The 21,823-nt window shown below is 38.0% G+C and overlaps 1 protein-coding gene across 2 annotated transcripts; it reads left to right on the forward strand.

Moving 5' to 3' along the window:
• The first annotated feature begins 5,491 nt into the window (after window positions 1-5,491).
• Window positions 5,492-20,411, forward strand: LOC141432151 (uncharacterized). Of its 2 annotated transcripts, XR_012451797.1 has the most exons (3): window positions 5,492-5,962; window positions 17,999-19,146; window positions 19,293-20,411. XR_012451797.1 is itself a non-coding variant. In XM_074093607.1 (2 exons), the coding sequence occupies exon 2, from the start codon at window positions 17,999-18,001 to the stop codon at window positions 19,079-19,081; it is 1,083 nt and encodes a 360-aa protein (XP_073949708.1). In that variant the 5' UTR covers window positions 5,492-5,962; the 3' UTR covers window positions 19,082-20,411. The 2 variants fall into 2 exon arrangements, 1 of the variants encoding a protein (XP_073949708.1); XM_074093607.1 differs by having other exon boundaries at window positions 17,999-20,411.
• The last annotated feature ends 1,412 nt before the right edge of the window (window positions 20,412-21,823 follow it).

Here is a 21,823-nt window from a genome sequence, read left to right on the forward strand (position 1 = left end):
TCAATGATTCATAACATGTAAATGAAAAGAGAGAAAGAAAAAAAAAAGCATCACAACAAACATGCAGCCACCCTTGAGTTCCTTAACCATACCCTATATTTTAAAATTACAATTAAAGTCAAGTACCGAGCAACCGCTTTGCTTCTGCAAAAGAATTAACTTAGTGTTTTATAAAAGTATTTTTTGATGTTAAACGTCTGATCGGTGGAGGTATACATATTGTTCCAGCACTTGGTTGCAAGGTAACGAAAGCTACCGGTAAAGGCTACAGTTCTGTGGGGGTGGCATTCTAACAGACAATGTCGGGTGGATCTAGTTCCGTATCTAGTATGAAAAGAAGAAATACCTGTCTTAGCAAAAAGATAATTAGGCCGATTGAAATTCATGACCTCAAATAAAAGACTTGCAAGGTGTAAGTGTCTCCGAGAGGACATGTTTAGCATTGAGGCTCTGTTGAGATATGGCGTTATATGACTTCTTGGTGGAACAACGAAACAAAAACGACAACAAGCATTTTGTACACGCTGAACCAAATGACGAGTCGCCGACTGCAACCTTGGTCCGTATACTAAATCCCCATAATTTAACCTAGACAGAATCAGTGACTCACAAAGTGTAATACGCATTTTCTCACAAAGGAGGTCCCGAATCTGATATAAGACTTTTAGACGGTAAAAGCATGACTTGACCAGACCTATAATATGGCTTTCAAAGCGTAGTTCGCTGTCAAAAACAATACCCAAATTTCTTGCCTCTTCTACGCGTTCAATAATTTGACCTGTGACCACTGGATCAGTATTCGAAATAGCACGGATCTGATTATTTGAGCCGAGAATCATAAATTTGGACTTATGTGGGTTTAGCAAGAGCCCGTTTTTATTCGCCCATGATGATAATGATACCCTATCAAGATCTTCATTCAACTTGCGCACTACATCATTAAAATTCTTAGGATGCGCCGACACGTATAATTGGACATCATCCGCATAAAGGTGATATCTGCAGTGTTTGACTGCCTTGACAATGTCGGCGCTATAAATAATAAAAAGTAACGGCCCCAGTATCGAACCTTGTGGCACACCACGCGTCAGGGGCTTAGGATCGGATACCAAAAACGAGCCATCCTCCCTGACAATCTTAACTGCCTGGTATCGGTTCTTGAAATAACTGTCGAACCATGTCAAGGATTTATGGTCGACACCGTAAAAAGACAACTTGGAGAGTAGCAATGGAATATTGATACCGTCAAAAGCACGAGAGAAGTCCAAAAGTGCGAGACCAGTGCCACTTCCCGTATCCTGCTCCGAGGGTATGTTATCCACAACGTCTAATAAGGCGGTCACTGTGCCCATACCTCTACGAAAACCAGATTGAAAAAGAGGTAACATATCATTGGCCTCCACAAATGCTGACAGTTGTCTATAAACAGCCTTTTCCAAAACTTTTGATAAAAAGGGCAGAATACTTACGGGTCTTAAATCTCTAAGTGTTGTGGGATTGTCAACCTTAGGAAGAGGAGTGACCAGCGCAGACTTCCACAGCCCAGGCACCTCTCCAGTCATAATTGACCTGTTTACAATCGCCGTAATAACAAACAAGGTACGCGGCAGAGTAAGGAGTATCATATCTCTCCCAATGCCATCCACTCCGAGAGAATTGGTTTTTATTTCCAAAATAAACTTGGCGATCATCTCTTCACTGACTGGCTTTAAGGCTAGACGAGCATTACCAAAGCTGTGGTACTCAAAGAAGGTCAGTTCAGACAAAGGGACCGTCCTACTCCCCGGAACATCAAGAAAGCTATCATTGATCAAGTTGGCATCGTTAAACTGGATCGGAAGACCCTCCAGCTTTTTAAAATTTATTGTTTTCTTAATATTAATATAATACCACATAGTAATAGAATCCTTAGAATTAGTGTTAATATGGTAATTATAGTACGCTCGCTTTTCCTGAAATATACTATTTACTACTAGTTTCTTTAGTTCCAAGTAAAACTGGTAAAAGTTTATTGTATTCGAACAAAAGATGAAGTATATGATTTGTCATGTTTGATTTTTGATTTGAGATGTCTGTTATCAGAAGCGAAAGTCACAAGGAAATATTGGCCAGAGATAATTAAAACAGCAGCATATCTTAAAAATAGAACCTTGACTAATACTATTGAAAGGAAAACTCCGTATGAAATATTTTTCAGAAGGAAGCCCTCAGTTAAGTATCTATGTATAATATATGGCATATAATGTATGGCAGTGAAGTCCTAGTAAGAATTCCAGAAGAAAAAAGAATATCTAAATGGGATAAGAAAGCAGAAATGGGAATATTACTTTGTTATAGTGACACTGACATTCATAAGTGCTTGTTATAATAATAATAATAATAATAATAAACTTTATTTCAGACGTTATTACATCCATATTTAATAGTGTTAGTAATTCTTAATCTATGTTACTTTTATAGCCTAAATTGAATAAAGATATTTTGACTTTGACTTTGACTGGATATAGAGTACTGATCAACAACAAAGTAATCATAGCTAGACATTGTGATGTTATAGAAGAAGATGTGACATTGTGTGGATTTGAGGACGAAAAACATGATAATTCAGAAGAAGAAAAAGATAGAAAAAGGAACATTACAGAACACCCGGACGAGACTAAATTAGATGAAGTGGAGAGTAATAATGACATGAAATTTGAAAAACACCAGGAAGTAGAGAAACGGAAGAGACAACCACCACTCCGATTTGATGAAGAGTTTGGATACTACTGCATAACTGCAAACTACTGTGATGCCACAACTCCAGAAACTTTTCAGGAGGCGATTACCTGCAAGGATTCAAGTAAGTGGAAGGCAGCCATGGATCGAGAGATGGAGAGCTTAGTGACAAATAAGACATGGACATTAGTTGACAAGCCACCCAAGGACAAAAAGGTAATAGATGTGAAATGGGTCTACAAGAAGAAAAGTGAATGTCAATACAAAGCAAGGTTAGTGGTTAGAGGTTTCCAACAAACTGACTGTGTTGATGATACTTACTCCCCTGTAGCAAAGATGCCCACCTTAAAATTATTATTGTCATATTGTTGTCAAAATTCTTCAGAGATCAATCAGATGGGTGTAGAGACAGCATTTCTTAATGGTAGAGTTATATCTGAAGTATATGTTAAACAGCCAATGGGCTACGAAGATGACACTGAAAAGGTTTATATGTGAAATAAATCATTATACGGCTTAAAAGAAAGTCCACGCGCCTGGTATGAATGTTTTAACGAATTTCTGACTAGCCTAGATTTTAAAAGATCCAAATATGACTATTGTTTGTATTAAATTGCAATTGTATTGTTTGTGCAAAAAGGATAAGGATTTGGCTGTGTATATTTTGCTGTTTGTTGATGATCTTTTGATTTGTTGTAGGGACCAAAACATTATCGCTGACATAAAAAGTAAATTATCTGATAAATTTAAAATTAAAGATTTGGGCAAAGTTAAAAATTACATAGGTATAGACATTGAGTATAACTATGAGCAGGATAACATTTTAACTTTGAGTCAAGAACATTATATAGAGTCATTAGCAAAACGATATAAAATTGAAAATGCAAAACTGTACAAGACACCTATGGAAATAAACTTAAAGTTAGAGAAAGCTGAATTAAATGAAGATGTAAAGTTTAGAAATTTGATTGGAGCTTTGTTGTATATTAGTTCCGGAACAAGGTCAGACATTTCTTTCTGTGTAAACTATCAGAGTCGCTTTCAAAATTGTTGTGATGAGACTCATTATAATTATGCCCTTAGAGTGTTAAAATATTTATATCTGACTAAAAACTTCAAATTAAAATACTACAAAAACAATTGTGCTGACATACTAGATTGTTTTGTTGATTCAGATTGGGCAGGAGACATAGTAGATAGAAAATCTACCACCGGTTATGTTATAAGACTTTTTGGAAATGTAATCATGTGGAAATCTAAGAAACATTTAACTGCAAAGTAATATTCCCTGTCATTATCAAATTAAGAACTCTCCTTGCCAATTGTTCTGATTTGGGGTACTCAGTGTCTTTTGGTTGGGTTCCAAGTCACTGTGATATTTCTGGTAATGTAATTGCTGATCGGCTAGCCAATGAAGCTGTTAAAGATGGTGATCTTTTTCCATATAAGAATTACAGTCATGATCTGGCCGCTCTCGCTGGTTCATCTCTTAGAGAGAGCTGGAGAGAGAAGTGGATTGATAGTTGCCAGATCAATTCAACCTAGCATTCCGTGTAAACCTTGGTTTGGCAAATTTAAATTTGGTAAGAGAGCTACCTGCTGCCTTATCCGTATGAGACTGGATCATGTTTGTACTCCCGCCAGCCTTGCTAAATTTAAACTGATCGAGTCTGATGTTTGTGAGTGTGGCTTGGGCATTGCAGACACTAATCATATATTTCTCTCATGTCCTCTCCATGACAACTCCTTCCTTTATGAACAGCTTACATCCTACAAGGTCCCATTACCTACATCCATCTCTGTCCTTTTAGCCTCTAATGACATAACTATATATAGCTTATTGAACATATTTATAAATAATAATGATATTAAAATTTAAATATGTATTCCTCATCTCACTAAATTTAATTTATCATGTGTACCTATGTAAAATACTTATCTTTATTTCTTTCGTTTTAATCCCATGTAATCTTCTCCTGTTGAATTCCGTTTTCCGTATTCCAAATTCCCGTATTCTCTATTGATTTCGTTTCCTTACCTTTACGCGTCTGTGGCGGATGCGCAGCGCAAGCCGCGCGAGCCAGAAAAAAAAAAAAAAAAAAAGTTTTTCCTAGTTACTTAGGTAACCTAGTGTTGCTACAAATAATATATATAAAACAACATTGCCATATTATAACAGTATGCGTATGCGTGTAAGTTTGGTTACTCATAATTGTCATTTTGTAAGTGTTATTTGTTTCTGCTGTTAATATTGTTATTGTAATTTTTATGTTATAATTGTTATTAGTGGATAGTATAGTAGTTTATTAAGTAACCTGGTTTCTCGGTGTATTGGTTCGCTGTAATACCGTGTAAACAAATTGAATAATAAATAAATAAATCTGTTCCATCCTTCCTTTTAATTAATGATAATTCCTTATATATATTTAAAGCTCTATATACATTTTTATCTCATAACAATATAAAACTATAAGTATTATTATTTATCTTTTACCCTTCCTGATCTTTTCCAACCCATTTTTCTAAATTCCGATCCATACGCATTTCCCTTATCTAATTCCGTTTCCCCGTTTGGCTAAATGCGCCAAGAGCGCGAAGCTATAAAAAAAAAAAATAACTACACCCACCCCTCATCCTGCAGGGCTACTACGAACCTCTCAACTCGAACTTCGTATCGTACCGTCCCTCTCGCTCTCGTATTAAATAGTATAAGTGTCAGAGGGACCACACGACACGAACTTCGACTTTCGAGTTTCGTAGTGGCCCTGCTGACACTTGACGTTTCGACACGTGCTCGTGATCATGGAACGAAATAGCGAGCTTCTCTAAAATCACGGCACGCGGAACAAAACCCGAATTTAATTCATAAAATTAGTAATGACCGCCATAGTCTGACTAAAATATAGAATTACTAGCTTTTGCCCGCGGCTTCTCCCGCGTGGAATTCGGTTATCGCGCGCTGTTCCCTCGGGAACTGCATTTTTCCGGGATTAAAAGTATCTAACGGTTTTTATTAAGTCGTGTCTTGTGGTCGCGTCGGTTCAGTCGGTTTTGTTTTTGGAGTCTTTTTCTATGGCACAAAGTAACTTAACACTAAACACTAACTAAATGCTTTTATTTTATGAGAAGCAGAAATCAATAAGTCCAATAACATCAAAAAGAGTACAACCTAGAGAGACAGTTCCAATTAGTCAAGTACTTTTAACCGCAGCGTTTTTCTAAGGAAGGGACCTATAAACAAACAGTAAGTATTTACAGTGGCTGCTGACTGCTATTGTTTAGGGTCATCAGTAGGTAAACTTGTAAAAAAAACAAGTCCGCAACTCTGTTCTTCAACCCTAAATAGTTGTGAGATACATGTAATACCAAGTCGGTTGATTTATTCAGTCCGTACTGTCTGCTAGAAGTGCCTTAGAGTTTTGATGATCGGTCAGTCAGTCAGTGATGAGTGACAAAATTAAGAAACTTATATGACTAGCTATAATTCTTAAACTAGTGGCTCAATTTGAAGGAAATTTCAAAACATATCGTGTTTATACAATGCCTGCTTGGTTACTAAAAATTCAGGCTTCTAGTTTTATTCACACCAAATTTATGGGGGGGTCGAAAATGGCCTGCTTCGAGAAAAGGATGTTGGCTGTGCCGCTTGTTCCCTTGGCTTGGTGGGGCACTACCGTGCCCCCAGATATTATTGTTATTAATTAATTTGCTCACACTGATGATCTTTTGTGAATTGTTTAAAGAGATTTTTTTCTGAGAGTACAAATTAGGTACTTAATAATTATCTGAGAGTATAAGTTAATGATTATCTATCTATTATAAAGTTTATTATTATCTACCTATCCTATAATTTATCCAAAATCAGTGATTTATTGCTGGCATTATTGTAAATACAACTTATTAAACTACCAAGGTCAATCAAGATATATACTCAGCAGCACAAAATTTGGCCCTCTACATACTTTATAAACATACTTAAAATTACTTATGACTGTATACATTTGAGGGCCAAATTTTTTGCTGCTCAGTATATTGAAATATCTGTAGCAATTAATATGACTGAAGCACATGACTTCAACAAGTTTTTTTTTATATTTAACTTGCAATGTTCTCGTATGTTGGACCTATGTATGTGGCGGTCAAATCTTGCAACCTAAGTTTGACCCAACGCCGGTGTTCAGATTGACTTAAAAATTAGGCATACTTATGTAAGTCCGGTGACAATACATGAATCTGGTAGTGAAATTCTGGTGGTCCGAACAGGATCGTCTCCAGTGGCTGGAACTCTTCAACAGTTAATGGCATGACTTGAAATTTGGTATGCCAATGTAGTTTGGATGATAGTGCAAGGTACAGTCAATAAAAATGTACAATTAGCAAGAAAAGCTTGTATTAAAAATAAATAATAATTAATAATACAAAAATAAATAAATAAATGAATATTATGGGACACTTGACACCAATTGACCTAGTCCCAAACTAAGCAAAACAGTTTGTTGGCGAAAACTACACTCTTATCTTAGTTACAAATCTCTTTAACTAGATCGCATTAAGTACCTACTTCCAACCCCGCTACAATACCACAAATAGCATTACATTACCATTAAAAAAAAAAAAAAAATTTGACCTCATGGAAGGCATCCATCAAACACTCCTTCAATTTGCTCTTAAAGACTCCCCTGCTTACACACTCCCTCTCATCAAACAACAACTCATTGAACATTTGTGGTATCAGATACCCTCTGGTTCTCTGTCCGTAGTAGTTACAGGATCCAGACTCCACATACCTTTTGCACGAAGTCACTCTGAAGCTGCGATTATACGTCCTACATACTTTAAAGTCTGGGCAATTGTACTGATCCATTGCTAACAAATATTTGAACTTGACATGTACTGGAAAAATATTTAGTTTCCTATATAAAATATTATAATTTAGTTTACATTTTTCTTTCTCTTTCTTATTAATAAGTAGTTTTAATAATCTCCTTTGCAAATTTACAATTCTGTCTAAATATGTTCGAAAGGTGCGACCGTAAGCAATAAGGCCATAGCTTATTACTGAGTCTGCTAATGCATGATACAACATACGCATTGTTTTTTTGTTGAGTATATATTTAAGATTTTTGAACTTACACAATATCGATCTTAGTTTATTGCATACTGTATCTACATGAGGTTTCCAATTAAAATTACAATCTATTGTTAGCCCTAGATACCTATAGGTTTCCACGACCTCTAGCGAGTTACAACTACACATAGAAAACAAGTTATGCAAGCACCCGTACGAGTGTCCAATGATTTTAATTTGATTGATATGTTTTTTCATATGAGGAGATTTAATCATCATACATTTTGTCTTAGCGACATTTAGAATGATGCCATTATCGTGTGCCCACCTTAGTAAGTTATTAAAGGGCAGCACAGTGCTCCAGCACGCTGCTGACGCTGTTCACGTGCATGGTGTACCCCACAGGGCCGTACACGGACCCGGTCGGCACACCATACATGACGTCCGCCTCCTCTCCCCTCTCACCATTTACAATCGCATACAGAGTTCGATTTTTTAAATAGGTACGGAACCACTGGCTCACCGGACCACGAATCCCACACTCGTGCATAGCTTGGAGTAGCAAATCGTGGTCCAGCGTGTCGAATGCTTTTTTTAAATCTATAAATAAGACAGCAACATACATTTTCTTATCCAGCTTATCATTAATATCATCAGCAAACCGCACCAGAGCTGTTGACGTACTTCGCCCTTTCCGAAATCCGTGCTGCGCATCAGATAATAAATTGTGCTTATCCAAAAATGCATGAATCTGCTCAATTATTACCTTTTCTGTTATTTTGTTTACTACTGACAATGTAGCTATTGGTCTATAATTCCAGTACTCCAAATGGCTACCTTGTTTATATATAGGACGTATAATAGCTCTTTTTAACAAATCAGGGTAGTGACCCGTTCGTGCACACATATTTACATACTTATAAACATAAATACATATTAAACATCCAAGACCCGTGAACAAACATTCATATTATTCATACAATCATCTGCTCCGGCCGGGGATCGAACCCGGGACCTCAAGCTTCATAGTCAGATTCTCTAACCACTTGGCCATTCGCTTGTCTAAATGACATTTTCAACTAAAACTTATTGCTAAAAAAGTTTTGAGATGCAATGTTATAACAATACTTAAGTCAGTTATTTTAGTCAGTACCGAGTACTGAGGGGTGTTTAGTCCATTGAAATCGATTTCCACCAACTTGCTAATTTTAAAACTGCTGGAAAATACATTTTATAGTTGTCAAACAAAGAATAAGCCAAATTTTTTCTACCTACCTACTGACGGCCATCGCACTCAACACTAATCATATGCGTATCTCTTACCCCTTTTACTGCCATTGTCTTAATTATAAGACAAAAATTATCCAGGTTATTTCGCCGCCATATACCTAGTTTCGGTGTAGGTGGCGATATGGGCACGTACGAATGAAAACGTATTGGCCGTTAAAATGTTAAGTAATGATTTCTTATCAAACTGCATGGCGTTAGGGCTAGCACTATGTTCAATTAGGATTACTATAAGTAGTATAGTATACTCGTAGACGCCTGATGTTGATGATTATGCGATGGCCAAGTCACTTGTGTGTATTAAAAACAATTTGGCTTACTCTTTATTTGAGAACTATAACATGTATTTTTCCACGGTTTTAAAATAAGCTGCAAGTTGATGGAAATCGAGTTCTATGGACATCCTTCAGCACCTACTGACTAAAAATAACCGACTTGGTATATAACATTGCATCTCAAAACTTTTAGCAATGTATGGCGGGATGACTTGGACGCATATCAAATAGAGTGGCAGCCTGCTCCGAGCATGCTCTCGATAGGGACGAGCGGCGGAAAGAGGGGGAGGCCTTTGCCCAGCTGTGGGACCCTTTAACAGGCTATTATAATAAAAAAATGAGCCTACATGCACCATAATCGTTGCGAGATTTAAATATTTAGCACTTATACTACTAACCCTTAGTCTAGGTCTTTTTTTTTCTCTCTTTTTTTTTGAGGCTTTGAACACTCCAGGTGATCATGTCAGCCTCATGGGTGCTCGCTCATGTTTCCTACACAAGGGACATATTAAAAAATTGGTAAATGCAAATGACTTTGCCAGATGTTGGCTCTGAGAGCCAACAATTGACCTGGCCATTGTGCATGGGGCCCAAACCCCCAAGTACCCTTCTCCTTAAGTCTGAGTTCCGAGCACATTCCAACAGCAAATGGGACAAGTCATCTACCTTCCGGCAAATCTCACACAGAGGTGACGGTTTAACTCTCATCATGTGTAAGAATTTGTTTGTTGGGATGTGTCCGGAACGTACACTGAAAGCAGATACTAACACTTTTCTTGTAAGGTTGGCAGAGTCAAACCAAGGTGTCCACATCGGACTAGCTTGGATGGTTCTGTACCAGACCCCTACACCCCTGGTTACACACTGTTCACCAAAATGGTATTCCCACTTCTGTAAACTTCTTTTGATTTTGGGAATAAGTTCACTGGCAAAGGGAACAGTGTCTGTTACAGAGCCATCCATTACAGCGGCTTTCGCAAGCTTATCCACTGCTTCATTTCCTGCCAACCCTACATGAGAAGGAATCCACTGTATTTTAACAGACTTGCCTCCAGAGATCATCTCATGAATCACCTGGAGCGCTTCATAGGCAATAGGCATTCCTCTCCGACCAGACACGCATCGACTAAGATGCTGTAGTGCGCTCCTTGAATCAGATAATACTACAACAGGGGAATTATTGCCTAAGTTATTAACATAATTCAAAGCCTCTTTGATGGCTACAAGTTCCGCTCTCATGACGCATGTATCATCATGTAGCTTCCACATGAGTGAGACGTTATTTTGTGGATCAAACATAGCTGCTCTAGTTCCCTGAACACACTTTGAACCATCTGTGTATATTTTATATGCTTGGTTATATCGCACACATAGCATGTTCAGAGTACTATTTCTTAATGACTGGCTCTGCAGATGTCGCTTAGGAGCAACAATGTCGTCTATTTTATCAATTATGCATGCCCTGGCGTCAACAGATGACATCCAAGTGCTCAGAGAGTACATTTCCAGTTTGTCACTGCGATACACAGGCAAATCCTTCCACTCATTATAGATGCTAGCTAATAGAGGGAAATTTCCATCAGTAAATAAATTTCGACTGGCCAAAATGCTCTGTATCGCAGTCACAACGGAGCTGTTTGTTCTTGAAATCACTCTTAAGTCTAGGTTTTAGTCTAGGTCTAGAAGAATTAATGTACCTATATCTACTAACAAAACTATAGATTAGATTTAATCGGCAATAAATAAATATTATTATATATAAGAACTGCGTTGCGCTAACTAATAATAATACCTAATGTAACACCTTCCACAAATATGTACATGACTTTACAATGAAATAAATAAATATACCTAAACTTGGAATATTCCGTAAAAAATACGAAATCCTTAGAAAAATATTACTTTTTTTTTCGTAATGGCTACGGAACCCTATTTCCGGCGTGTCCGACATGCTCTTGGCCGTTTTTTTTTTAATATTTTGATGGGATCTCATCACTTTTTGTAGGCAGTTTTGCAACTTTGGCCGTGTCGATATCTTATAGGTACTCGATAATTTTATGCGGTACACTAAAAGTTGGGAGTTGTGACAGTTATAAGGCAATTCCTTCGTGGCTCATCTCACATTAGCATACATTGCAAATACTATTTTAGGCAAGTGGATCACTGATGTCTCCTGGGTATGGGATTACAAGCTTACTTATGTAGCTTTTGTAACTTTTTTCTATGCTTATATAATAGGCTGAATAAAAATTAATTAAGTATATTTGAAATTTAGAGCTTGTGGGTCTGCTAGAAGTACCTTAGAATTATGATGATCGTAAGTCAGTGAGTATGTCAGTGACAAAACTGAGGAATTTTGACATGTTATAGTTCTTAAACTGGGTAAGAGTACATGTTTAAATCGAATGTTATTGATAATACCTATATGCGCGCTGCCGTGCCGTGCCCCCAGATAATCTGTACCCTTAGTGTAAGTTTTCGGTTACAAAATACGTCTCGATCGCGAACGCTTTAAAATCTCAATTTGTATGGAAACACGAACATTACAAACGTTCCGCTAGAGGCGCTGTTTGTGTTTTCATACAAATTAAGATTTTAACGCGAACGAGAGTTGTGCAATCACCTTTGTGTATGGGATGGTTACCTAATGATTCGCCGACTATTTTTAGGCAGATTATTGATTGGCAGACAACGTTTCGCCGAGTAACGGTACGCCGATGAATTTGTACGCAGATGTATTGTTTCGCAGACTAACGTTTCGTAACTCAACCTTTAGCAGACTATTTACTTGGCATATGAGTCAGTTAGCCGAACAACTATTTACAGAAATTCGTTTAGCCTATTAATCACTACACATTTTGCACATTTGGTCGAACAACCTTTCGTTTTTGTAACGGTTGAACTATTATTCAGTGCGCATATCAACTTTTCGCATCTTTTCGTTTCGCATGGGGACTGGCATTTGTTGAAGAGCTAACGTAACCTACTTGCAAGAAATGGTACCTACTGGCCATTAATAAGCGTTTGCTTTTGAACATGTCTGTCATCCTTATTCTATTGTATTGATTTTAATATGAACGTAATGTCTTATAAAAAATGTAATGGTTGTATGTAAATAAAACAACAATATTATCTTCCAGATCATTTTAATTTATATCAGGTTATGGGAATAAAATAAATAAAAGGGACTGGAAGTGATATAAAGACAAAATGGCTAGCACCTCGTACCGTATTGAGCTACTAAACAGAAACAATTATGACACTTGGAAGGTTCAGGCAAAAGCCGTTATGATAAAAGCAGGTTTGTGGAATTATGTTCTAAATCCTACACCGCCGATTACTGAAAAAGATCCTGAGGCTATTGCAAATTATGAAAACAATGAACTCCTTGCCAGGTCAGAACTTCTTTTGATAATTTCATCTCAAGAAATAAAAAATGTAAAAAACTGTTTAACTGCTAAAAATATATGGCAAAAACTCGAGGATATATATGAAAGTAAGCGACCTACTAAGAAGGCTTCACTCCTCAAACAATTAATTGTTGCAAAATATAAAGAAGGTGATGATTTAAGAGAGCACTTAGACAATTTAACAGACATTGTGGATAAACTTGCCAACATGGATGTCGATATAAATGCAGATCTTTTATCCGTCATAATGCTCTACTCCTTATCATCGAAATTTGAGAATTTTCGCATAGCGATCGAATCGCGTGATAAACTGCCTTCTCCAGAGGAGCTAAAGATAAAAATTTTAGAAGAAACCGAAGCTCGTAAACATACTGAAGACATTATAGTTGAAACCAACGCAATGTTTATGAAAAAAAATTATGTACCCTATAAATATAAAAATAAACAAGATTTCTGTCAAATATGTAAGAAGCAAGGGCATAAAACACAAAATTGTCGATTCCGTAATGACCGTAAGAAACAAGAACGATCTAATGTTGCACAAAACATTTGTTTAGCTACGGAACCAAATAAAAATACAAAGAGATGGTGTATTGATAGTGGATGCACATCGCATATGTGTCACAGCTTGAAGAGTTTCTCACAAATAAAAAAATCTGATGGCATACTCAAATTAGCAGCCGATGACAGCACTGCTAAAATTGAAGGAAGAGGAAACGTGCAAATAAAAGTTGATGATAAAAACATAAAACTAGAAGACTCTCTGTACGTACCAAATCTCGCAACCAACCTATTGTCTGTTTCAAAAATAACGAAAAAAGGAAAGACCGTACTATTCAAAGAAAATACAGCGACAGTAAAAGATTCAAAAACAAGGAAAATTGAACTTACAGCTAAAAATATTAATGGTCTTTACTACTTAATGGACAAAAAGGATGATAATGATTTTAAATGTCAAAAAGAAACTACTTTTAATGCTGAAATTGATGATTGGCACAGAAAACTTGGACATATAAATGAAACAAGTTTAAAACAAGCTTTAAAAGATGAAGCAATGAATGGACTCAAGTTTGACATGCATCAAAAATTAAATGAATGCGAAGTATGCATAAAAGGAAAGATGACCCGACTACCTTTTCCCAAAAATAATCAAAACTTGAGAACGACACAACGTCTTGAAATAGTTCACTCAGACGTGTGTGGACCAATGAATGTAGAATCCGTCAGTGGAGGAAAATATTTCGTCACATTTATTGACGAATATTCTCGATATTCAAGAGTATACATAATCCAAAAGAAAAACGAAGTGTTGAATAAATTTAAAATATATAAAGAAGAAATGGAGAGATATACTGGAAATAAGATAAAATACTTACAATCTGACAATGGAACAGAATATATAAATAAGGAATTCAATGGATATTTGAATCAATGTGGTATAAGTCGAAGACTTAGCTGTGCGTACACACCGCAGCAAAATGGGACAGCTGAAAGAAAAAATAGGAGCCTACAAGAAAGGGCCAGATGCCTATTGATAGATGGTAACATGCCGGAAAAATATTGGGCTGAAGCTGTATCCACCGCAAATTATTTATTAAACCGTACTCCATCGAAAGTAATAGAAAACAAAACTCCATTTGAAATATGGGTTGGAAGAAAGCCATCCGTACAGCACTTACAAATTTTCGGATCGAAAGCATTCGTATTGAATAAAAACAAAAAACAAAAGAAAAAGTTTACATCAAAAGTAACTGAAGGAATATTTCTTGGATATTCGGAAAATAGTAAAGCTTACAGAATATTAGTACCAGAAACGCATCACGTAATTGTAAGCAGAGATGTTAAAGTAATTAATAAATTATATTACGAAAATAAAGATAAAATTGACAAATCCGAAAACAAGAATGGAAAGAAGTTAATAGATATATTTGTCGATAGTAAAAAAGAAAATAATGAAGTATATCAACAAGCAGAAGATTGTGAAATATTCGCTGATATTCACAATGATCATGAAGAAAACGAATTGCACCATGATCATATTGATCATGAAGAAAACGAATTGCAAAATGAATTGCAACAAAACGATGAAAACATTTTTGATCATAATGAAGTAATTGAAAATGAGGCAATACAAACTGAAGATAATTCTGTTGCAGATCGCAATGAAGTAACAGACGCTGAGGCAATAGAAAGAAATGATATTTTAGAGAATGAAAGACCTCAAAGAACTAGAAAACCACCAGTTTGGACAAAAGATTATATATGCACAGTTTGCATGAGCGAAGAAGATGATCTAAAATGGAATGATGCAATCATTTCTGAAATAACAGCACACTTAAAAAATGATACTTGGTCTATTGTTAAGAAGCCACCTTGCAGAAACGTCATTGACAGCAAGATGATTCTGAAAGATAAATTAGGAACAGATGGCAATATTGTACGCAAAAAGGCTCGACTAGTAGCCCGAGGATTTTCTCAAATACCCGGTGTTGACTACCAGGAAGTTTTCGCACCTGTGACTCGACTAAGTTCAATTAGATTATTAGTGGCTTTAGCTGTACAGAAAGATATGCATTTGAACCAGATTGATATTTGCACTGCATTTTTAAACGGAGATATTGAAGAAGAAATCTATATGAAAAAGCCGAAAAATATAGAAGAATATCTAGAAAAGATAATTAAATCTACAAAGGATGCAGAAATTAAACAAAAAGCTGAAAAAATGCTACATGATTTAAACCAAGATAAAGAAAACACAGTATGCAAATTAAATAAAGCCGTCTATGGATTAAAACAGTCAGGAAGACAGTGGTACAAGAAACTAGATGCCGAATTAAAATCAATAGGTTTCAAACCTACCAAAGTTGATCCATGCATGTACATATACGCGAAAGGCGGAGAAACTATTATTATTAGCATATATGTGGACGATATTATAATTGCATGCAAATCTCAAGAAAAAATAGACAACATTAAGAAATTACTTGTTAAGAGATTTGAAATGAGAGACTTGGGTGAAATTAATTACTGTCTTGGAATTACTTTCGAAAGAGATGAAAAGCAAATGATACTGAAACAAAGACAGTATATTGAAACTATATTAGAAAAATTTGGATGCAAGGATTGCAAACCCGCATCTACTCCCATGGATACAGGACTGAAATTAACTAAAGGCACAAGTCCAACAAAGGAAAAGGACATACCCTACCAAAACCTTATAGGATCACTTATGTACTTAGCTGTTGCCACACGTCCTGATATAATGTTTGCAGTAAGTCACCTTAGCCAGTTTAATAACTGCTACACATCTGAACATTTTCAAGCAGCAAAAAGAGTTCTACGATATTTACAAGGAACTAAAGACTTAGGTCTGACTTACATAAAAGGAAACATGAAGCTTGAAGGAGCAGCTGATGCTGATTGGGCATCGTGCGCCATTGATCGTCGCTCAGTGACAGGCTACGTATTTACATATGGCGGAACACCAATAAGTTGGGAAGCTAAGAAGCAAAGAACAGTCGCACTTAGTACAGCTGAGGCGGAGTACATGGCTCTAACGGAAGCATCGAAAGAAGCCATATACCAGAAAAACTTGCTGAATGAGCTGAATATAAAAACAGGAATCATTGATATTTATAATGATAACCAAGCCGCCCAAAAGTTGGTCAAGAACCCAACTATAAGCACTAAATCCAAACATATCAGCATCAAGGAGCATTTTATCAGAGATGCTATGAAGGACGGACACATAGATGTCAAATACCGTGCTACAGAAGATATGGAGGCAGATGTCCTCACAAAAGCTTTACCTGCCATGAAGTTTATTAAACTTAGGACTAAGATGAATATAGTCTGATCTGATTTCGTGAGGCGGAGTGTTGAAGAGCTAACGTAACCTACTTGCACGAAATGGTACCTACTGGCCATTAATAAGCGTTTGCTTTTGAACATGTCTGTCATCCTTATTCTATTGTATTGATTTTAATATGAACGTAATGTCTTATAAAAAATGTAATGGTTGTATGTAAATAAAACAACAATATTATCTTCCAGATCATTTTAATTTATATCAGCATTCAATACCGTGAATATGTGTGGATTACACTATGGCCTTATTGGCATTTTTACACGCCGTGCTGACCGCGCATTCTTTATGATTTTTTTATGTACCCTCACAAGTTTCAAACGTATAACGCAAAAGTAATAAACGTATTTTTGACCATCATTTGTATTTATTTTACATTGGAGTTTAAACAAACCAAGTCGCGATGCTAGCAGTTCGGTTCTGGCACTTCGCCGGCCGCTACCGCGGCACGCTCGCTTCGCTCGCTCGGCTCGTGCGTTGTTGGTCGCAATTCTACCTAACACTCCTCCTCGCTAACGCTCGTCGTCGCACCTAACTTCATTTTGATAAAAGCTAGTATATTTATATAGTCAACTCAGTAAAATCCTACCTGTCGTTTGGCCGATTTTATCTACGCAGATTACGAAACAAAAATCGACTGAACATTAAATCTACTTAACAATATTAATGCCATGTGATAACTCTGCTTATCGTGTCTCGACGAACAGTTGTTCGGTTAACTGAAACAATTACGAAACAAACAATCTACTAAACGTAAATCTGCTTATCGCTATTCTTCCTACCGACTACTCGGCGAAACGAATAATAGGCGTAACGAAATTATACCAAACGTTGCTCGGCCAAAAGAAAAATCTGCCAACAGTTGTCTGCGAAACGAAAATCTGCGTAATGAAACTCGGCAAAACGACAGGTCACCGTATGGGATGTAATAAGACTGAAGACCTTATTCACTTTCTTGTGGAATGTGATCAGAATGAGGAGATCAGAGTCAGGTATTTGGATGGTATGGGCTTGTTCAATGAAGGTGTAGATGTAATTCTCAGTCGACCGCTTTCAGAAGAAGCGACGCGAATTTACAGATATATTGGACGGGCCTTTGCATCCAGAGACGTGGTTTCAGTGCAAGGGAGTGTAATATCTGTCTGTAGTGTGGTGTATATCTGAGGCTGACATAGTCACATTTGGTGTGCTAAAGCCACGTTAAAAAAAAGAGTAAAAAAATAAATAACGCGAACGCTATCGAGACGTATTTTGTAACCAAAAACATACACTAAGGGTACTGCAGCGACATCCCCGTCGTGGGGATCGTCTCCGCAGGAAGGGACTCGTAGTTGGCACAGACGCGAAACTGGATAATTAATATGATTATTTTCAGATGGAGGGAGCCGCTACGGAGTGCAAGGGCCTGACGATAACCACGCGCGGGCTCGGGCTGGCCGCGTGCGACCTGTGCTACGTGGCCGCGAGCGCCGGCGTCGCCGCCCCCGTCTACGCCATGTATCGCGTCTTCCTCGGAGTGGCCGAGGCCAAGCTGAATGCATGCTCGAAGCACTTGGAAGGGCCTATGCGCGCCTTGCAACATGAGTACAAAGTGACGCCGGACATGCTCGACGCACCGCTGAGCGTCCCCATCCTGCCGGCGCTGATCAAGCACATCATCGACGCTATCGACGTCATAACCGTCGGCGGGACGACGTACTGCCCTTTCGCCGCGGCGCAGCAGCGGTACGCCGCGGGCGAGATGGACCCGCGCCCCGAGAATCTCTTGCTCAGCAGCTTGCGCGAGACGGTGGTGACCCTGTCCTCTCCGGAGACGTCGGCCTTGTACCGACGTCTGTTCAAAAAGAGGTGTCCGATACCGGGCGCCGTCTGGGACGAGGACGATCTCCTGAAGAACGCGGACGAGGTTATTCCCGAAGGGTACGACTGGAAGAAGGATTTAGAGGGTGACATGTGGCCAGTGCACATGTTTCTGATTTCGATGCAGCAAAAGTATCCGTCAATGGCGGCCGGGCCCCTGTCGCCCACAGGCGCGCGCTTGAGCCTGGCGGCGCTCATCTCGAGCATGGCGCGAGTGGGAGACTTGCACGCTCCGCCGCGCCGCGCCGGGGAGCCGCTGCCGGAGTACTGCGGGAGGTACCACCCGCGGGGCACCAACGGGGGGACCTACTACAAGGTCGCAGACGCAGAGATGCCGGAAGTGGATGTCGTGTTGGGACAGGTGGCGCTGCTGGGGGAGGAGCCCGTGTGTATATCGGCCGCGCCGCCCGAGCTGCTGCGGCAGGCTTACGAGGTGCGGTATGGCGCGTACCGCAGTTCAAAGCGCGTCATCGGCAGCTACTCGATAGCCCTGATGAGAGTCAATCAGGCCATGCTGTGTCCCCCGGCCCGCGGGGGTGGAGGGGGGCAGGAGGGCATGAAGAAACCGGAACCGGAACTTGTAAAACGTGCGATCTGACCGAAGCATGTACCGGGATATAGATCCTCGACTGGATGGCAAACAAGCAAGTGCGTCTCCTGATGGTAAGAAAAGCATCAGTTATTTAAACTTAAGCTAAAGAACCTACTTACTAAAAAAGCATAGTATACTGTAGACGAACTTTTTAATGATAATGATAGAACTTGACATAAAATATTTACTTTGTATACATAATATATTGTTATTACAGTTGACCGACCCGTCTCACAAACAACGTTCTATTGAGGGCCCCGCAAAGCCAGTACGCGACATTATGGGTAAGGACTGTTATTTACACTAACATCCTTTTTTTTCTGCAACAACGGAGCCTTTGTTTTGTATGATAGTTAAGTAATGTTTCCTTTTATATGACATCAGTTCAGACTGACTGATGTAATTAAATTTTTTCAATAATATTCGTCAATCCGATGTGTACTGGTAGGAAGCCCGCGTTGCTCTAAGGATGTGAATGACAAGAGAACCAGAATGTGTGTTACCGAAGTCTATGTTATCAGGAGACCCATTTGCTCGTTTTCCATCCAGTCAAATAAAAAAAAATAAAAAATGTTATATATGTATAATGTGGGTCGACCAACTATTTCTTGTCAGTCGTTGCTATATTAGTTACGGTATCTTGAGTCACTCTTTAACCGTAACTTTATAGTATTACAATTTGCCAAACATGCATTTTTGTGGTAGTTTAAGTAAGCATGTTAGTATATTGTGACACATTCCTTCTATTAAACTGTACTACTTTTGTCCCCTCGCTGACGGGACAGAAACATAACAACATGAAATAGCTGATTCACCCATATAATAGTGTAATATAAATCCCAATAACACTCGCGCGAGTGACGAGCCGAGTCGCGAGGCAAGTCACTAATCCATTGTAAATGTAGTCTAAGTAGAGTGTAAGTGTTCTCATATTTTAATTTGTTACTTCACATAAAGGTGCTGATAAATTGAGCATTATTGTAACAGAATATCGAGCATTCGCCGTTTTTTTTGTCGAACTGAACAACGAACAGAGCAGAGCATAAGCCAAATGTAAATGCTCGTCAAAAATATAATTGTTTGTCGGCGAAGCAAATTTTCCGTCGTTCCGCTTGAATGCTCGCTAAAACGCTTCTGTTTAGTGTTCGCTTTTACCTGTAATTTAACATTTGCTGGAATGCTCATTAGGTAGGTACAAGCGAACGCTCAAGTTTGTCAGCATTTAGCGCGTTTCAACGTTATTCTCTCCATAGAGGTATAAGTGGTATAAATCGCGGGCCAAAGACTCGAGTGAAATATATTTTTTACGATAAATAAATTACTTACGCATTATCAATCTCTGAATTTTTACTACAATTTTGGTGTTTACCTAGTCAGGGGTTTTGTTCATGGGTCAATCAACTATTTTACCGACACTTTGGGCGTCTCCTGCGTTTCCAAAATTGTCTCTGGCGTTACCAAAAAATCGTACTTTCAACAAGATATTTTACGGTTTAATAGGTTTAACTTACGAAGGATGGCATGTATTCATGTACACCATCTATTAAATTACAGAAGAAAAGTTTACTGCAATTGTTTGAAATATGTTGCAGACAGATTAGTGTCGGTAAAAAAGTTGATTGACCCTCATCTCACAACGGTCCCAAGATCCAATAATAAGCTTCACTACACATTTACTAGTTGTTACGAAAATAACATAAGAAAGCATATGCGGTATTAGGTGAATAAATAACATTGACTTTCTAAAGGAAGGTCATTATACTAGGAAAAATCTCAACAGCGCGATGCAGACTGACACGGGACAGCGACATCTAGCGGTGAACTTAAAAACTAAAAATTGTATGCAGAAGTGGAGTCGTGTGATTAGAAAGGAATTGTGCACACTATCGCCACCTGTTGAAAAATTTCATGTAACTTAAAGTAAACAAAGGAAACTAAGTAGTGGATTAAAATCTATGAGAATTTAGAATTGTGTGACGGTTTGTTAAATAAGTTTAGCAGAATCATTTCAAAGTTATCAAAATTTCCATTCGCATTTTTCCCGAATGCTTTTTTTCTCCTACTATGGTTTTTTACTGAAGCTTATTTTCACAGTAAAGTTTCTGTAACACCTATTTGAAGGATTTTGGTTTAAGCTGGGTTTTAATTTTTTATCCTATAAGTTACCGGAATTATAGCTAACCATAGTTGCCATTGCGTCGTTAAAAGCTACGTTTATCTTTGCCCGTCACAATTATTAAAAAAAACGTAGTGTCTTCTGTCACCTGTCAGTGTAAGGTTCAGGCGGTTTAGTTACATAACGTTTATTTACGATGAAAGTCTAACAAAGGTCAGACGTTATTTTGCAAATATACACACGATCATTTAGTATTTTCTTACTAAAATGTTATAAAATGATTTAATAAACCTATTCCTCGAAATGGTTTTGGAATTAGACCACAATGTAAAAAAGTGATCAATCAATGCCAATTGTCGATCGACCCTAAGTAGACCCTTTAAGGAGGCTATAAATAATAAAATAACAAGTATTGAAACCGTTTATTTCGCACAACATGGCCCATGGCCCATGGCCCATACGACTAATACTTTACGGACTAACCTAACATACATAACAAATTAGTTGTTGCCCGCGACTCGACGTTTGGAGGCAATTTTTCTGTACGTCATCGTCTAAGCATGCTAGGCTGGTGTACCTTGCAAACATTTTCTAAGCAAGATGAGATGAGATGTCTCCTGAGTCACGGTCCA

This window comes from Choristoneura fumiferana, chromosome 10, assembly GCF_025370935.1.
Source record: "Choristoneura fumiferana chromosome 10, NRCan_CFum_1, whole genome shotgun sequence".
NCBI lineage: Eukaryota > Metazoa > Arthropoda > Insecta > Lepidoptera > Tortricidae > Choristoneura > Choristoneura fumiferana.

What these genes read in the sequence shown, in the direction of transcription:
- LOC141432151 (XM_074093607.1), top strand. Translation starts at nt 17,999, where the DNA reads ATGGAGGGAGCCGCTACGGAGTGCAAGGGCCTGACGATAACCACGCGC.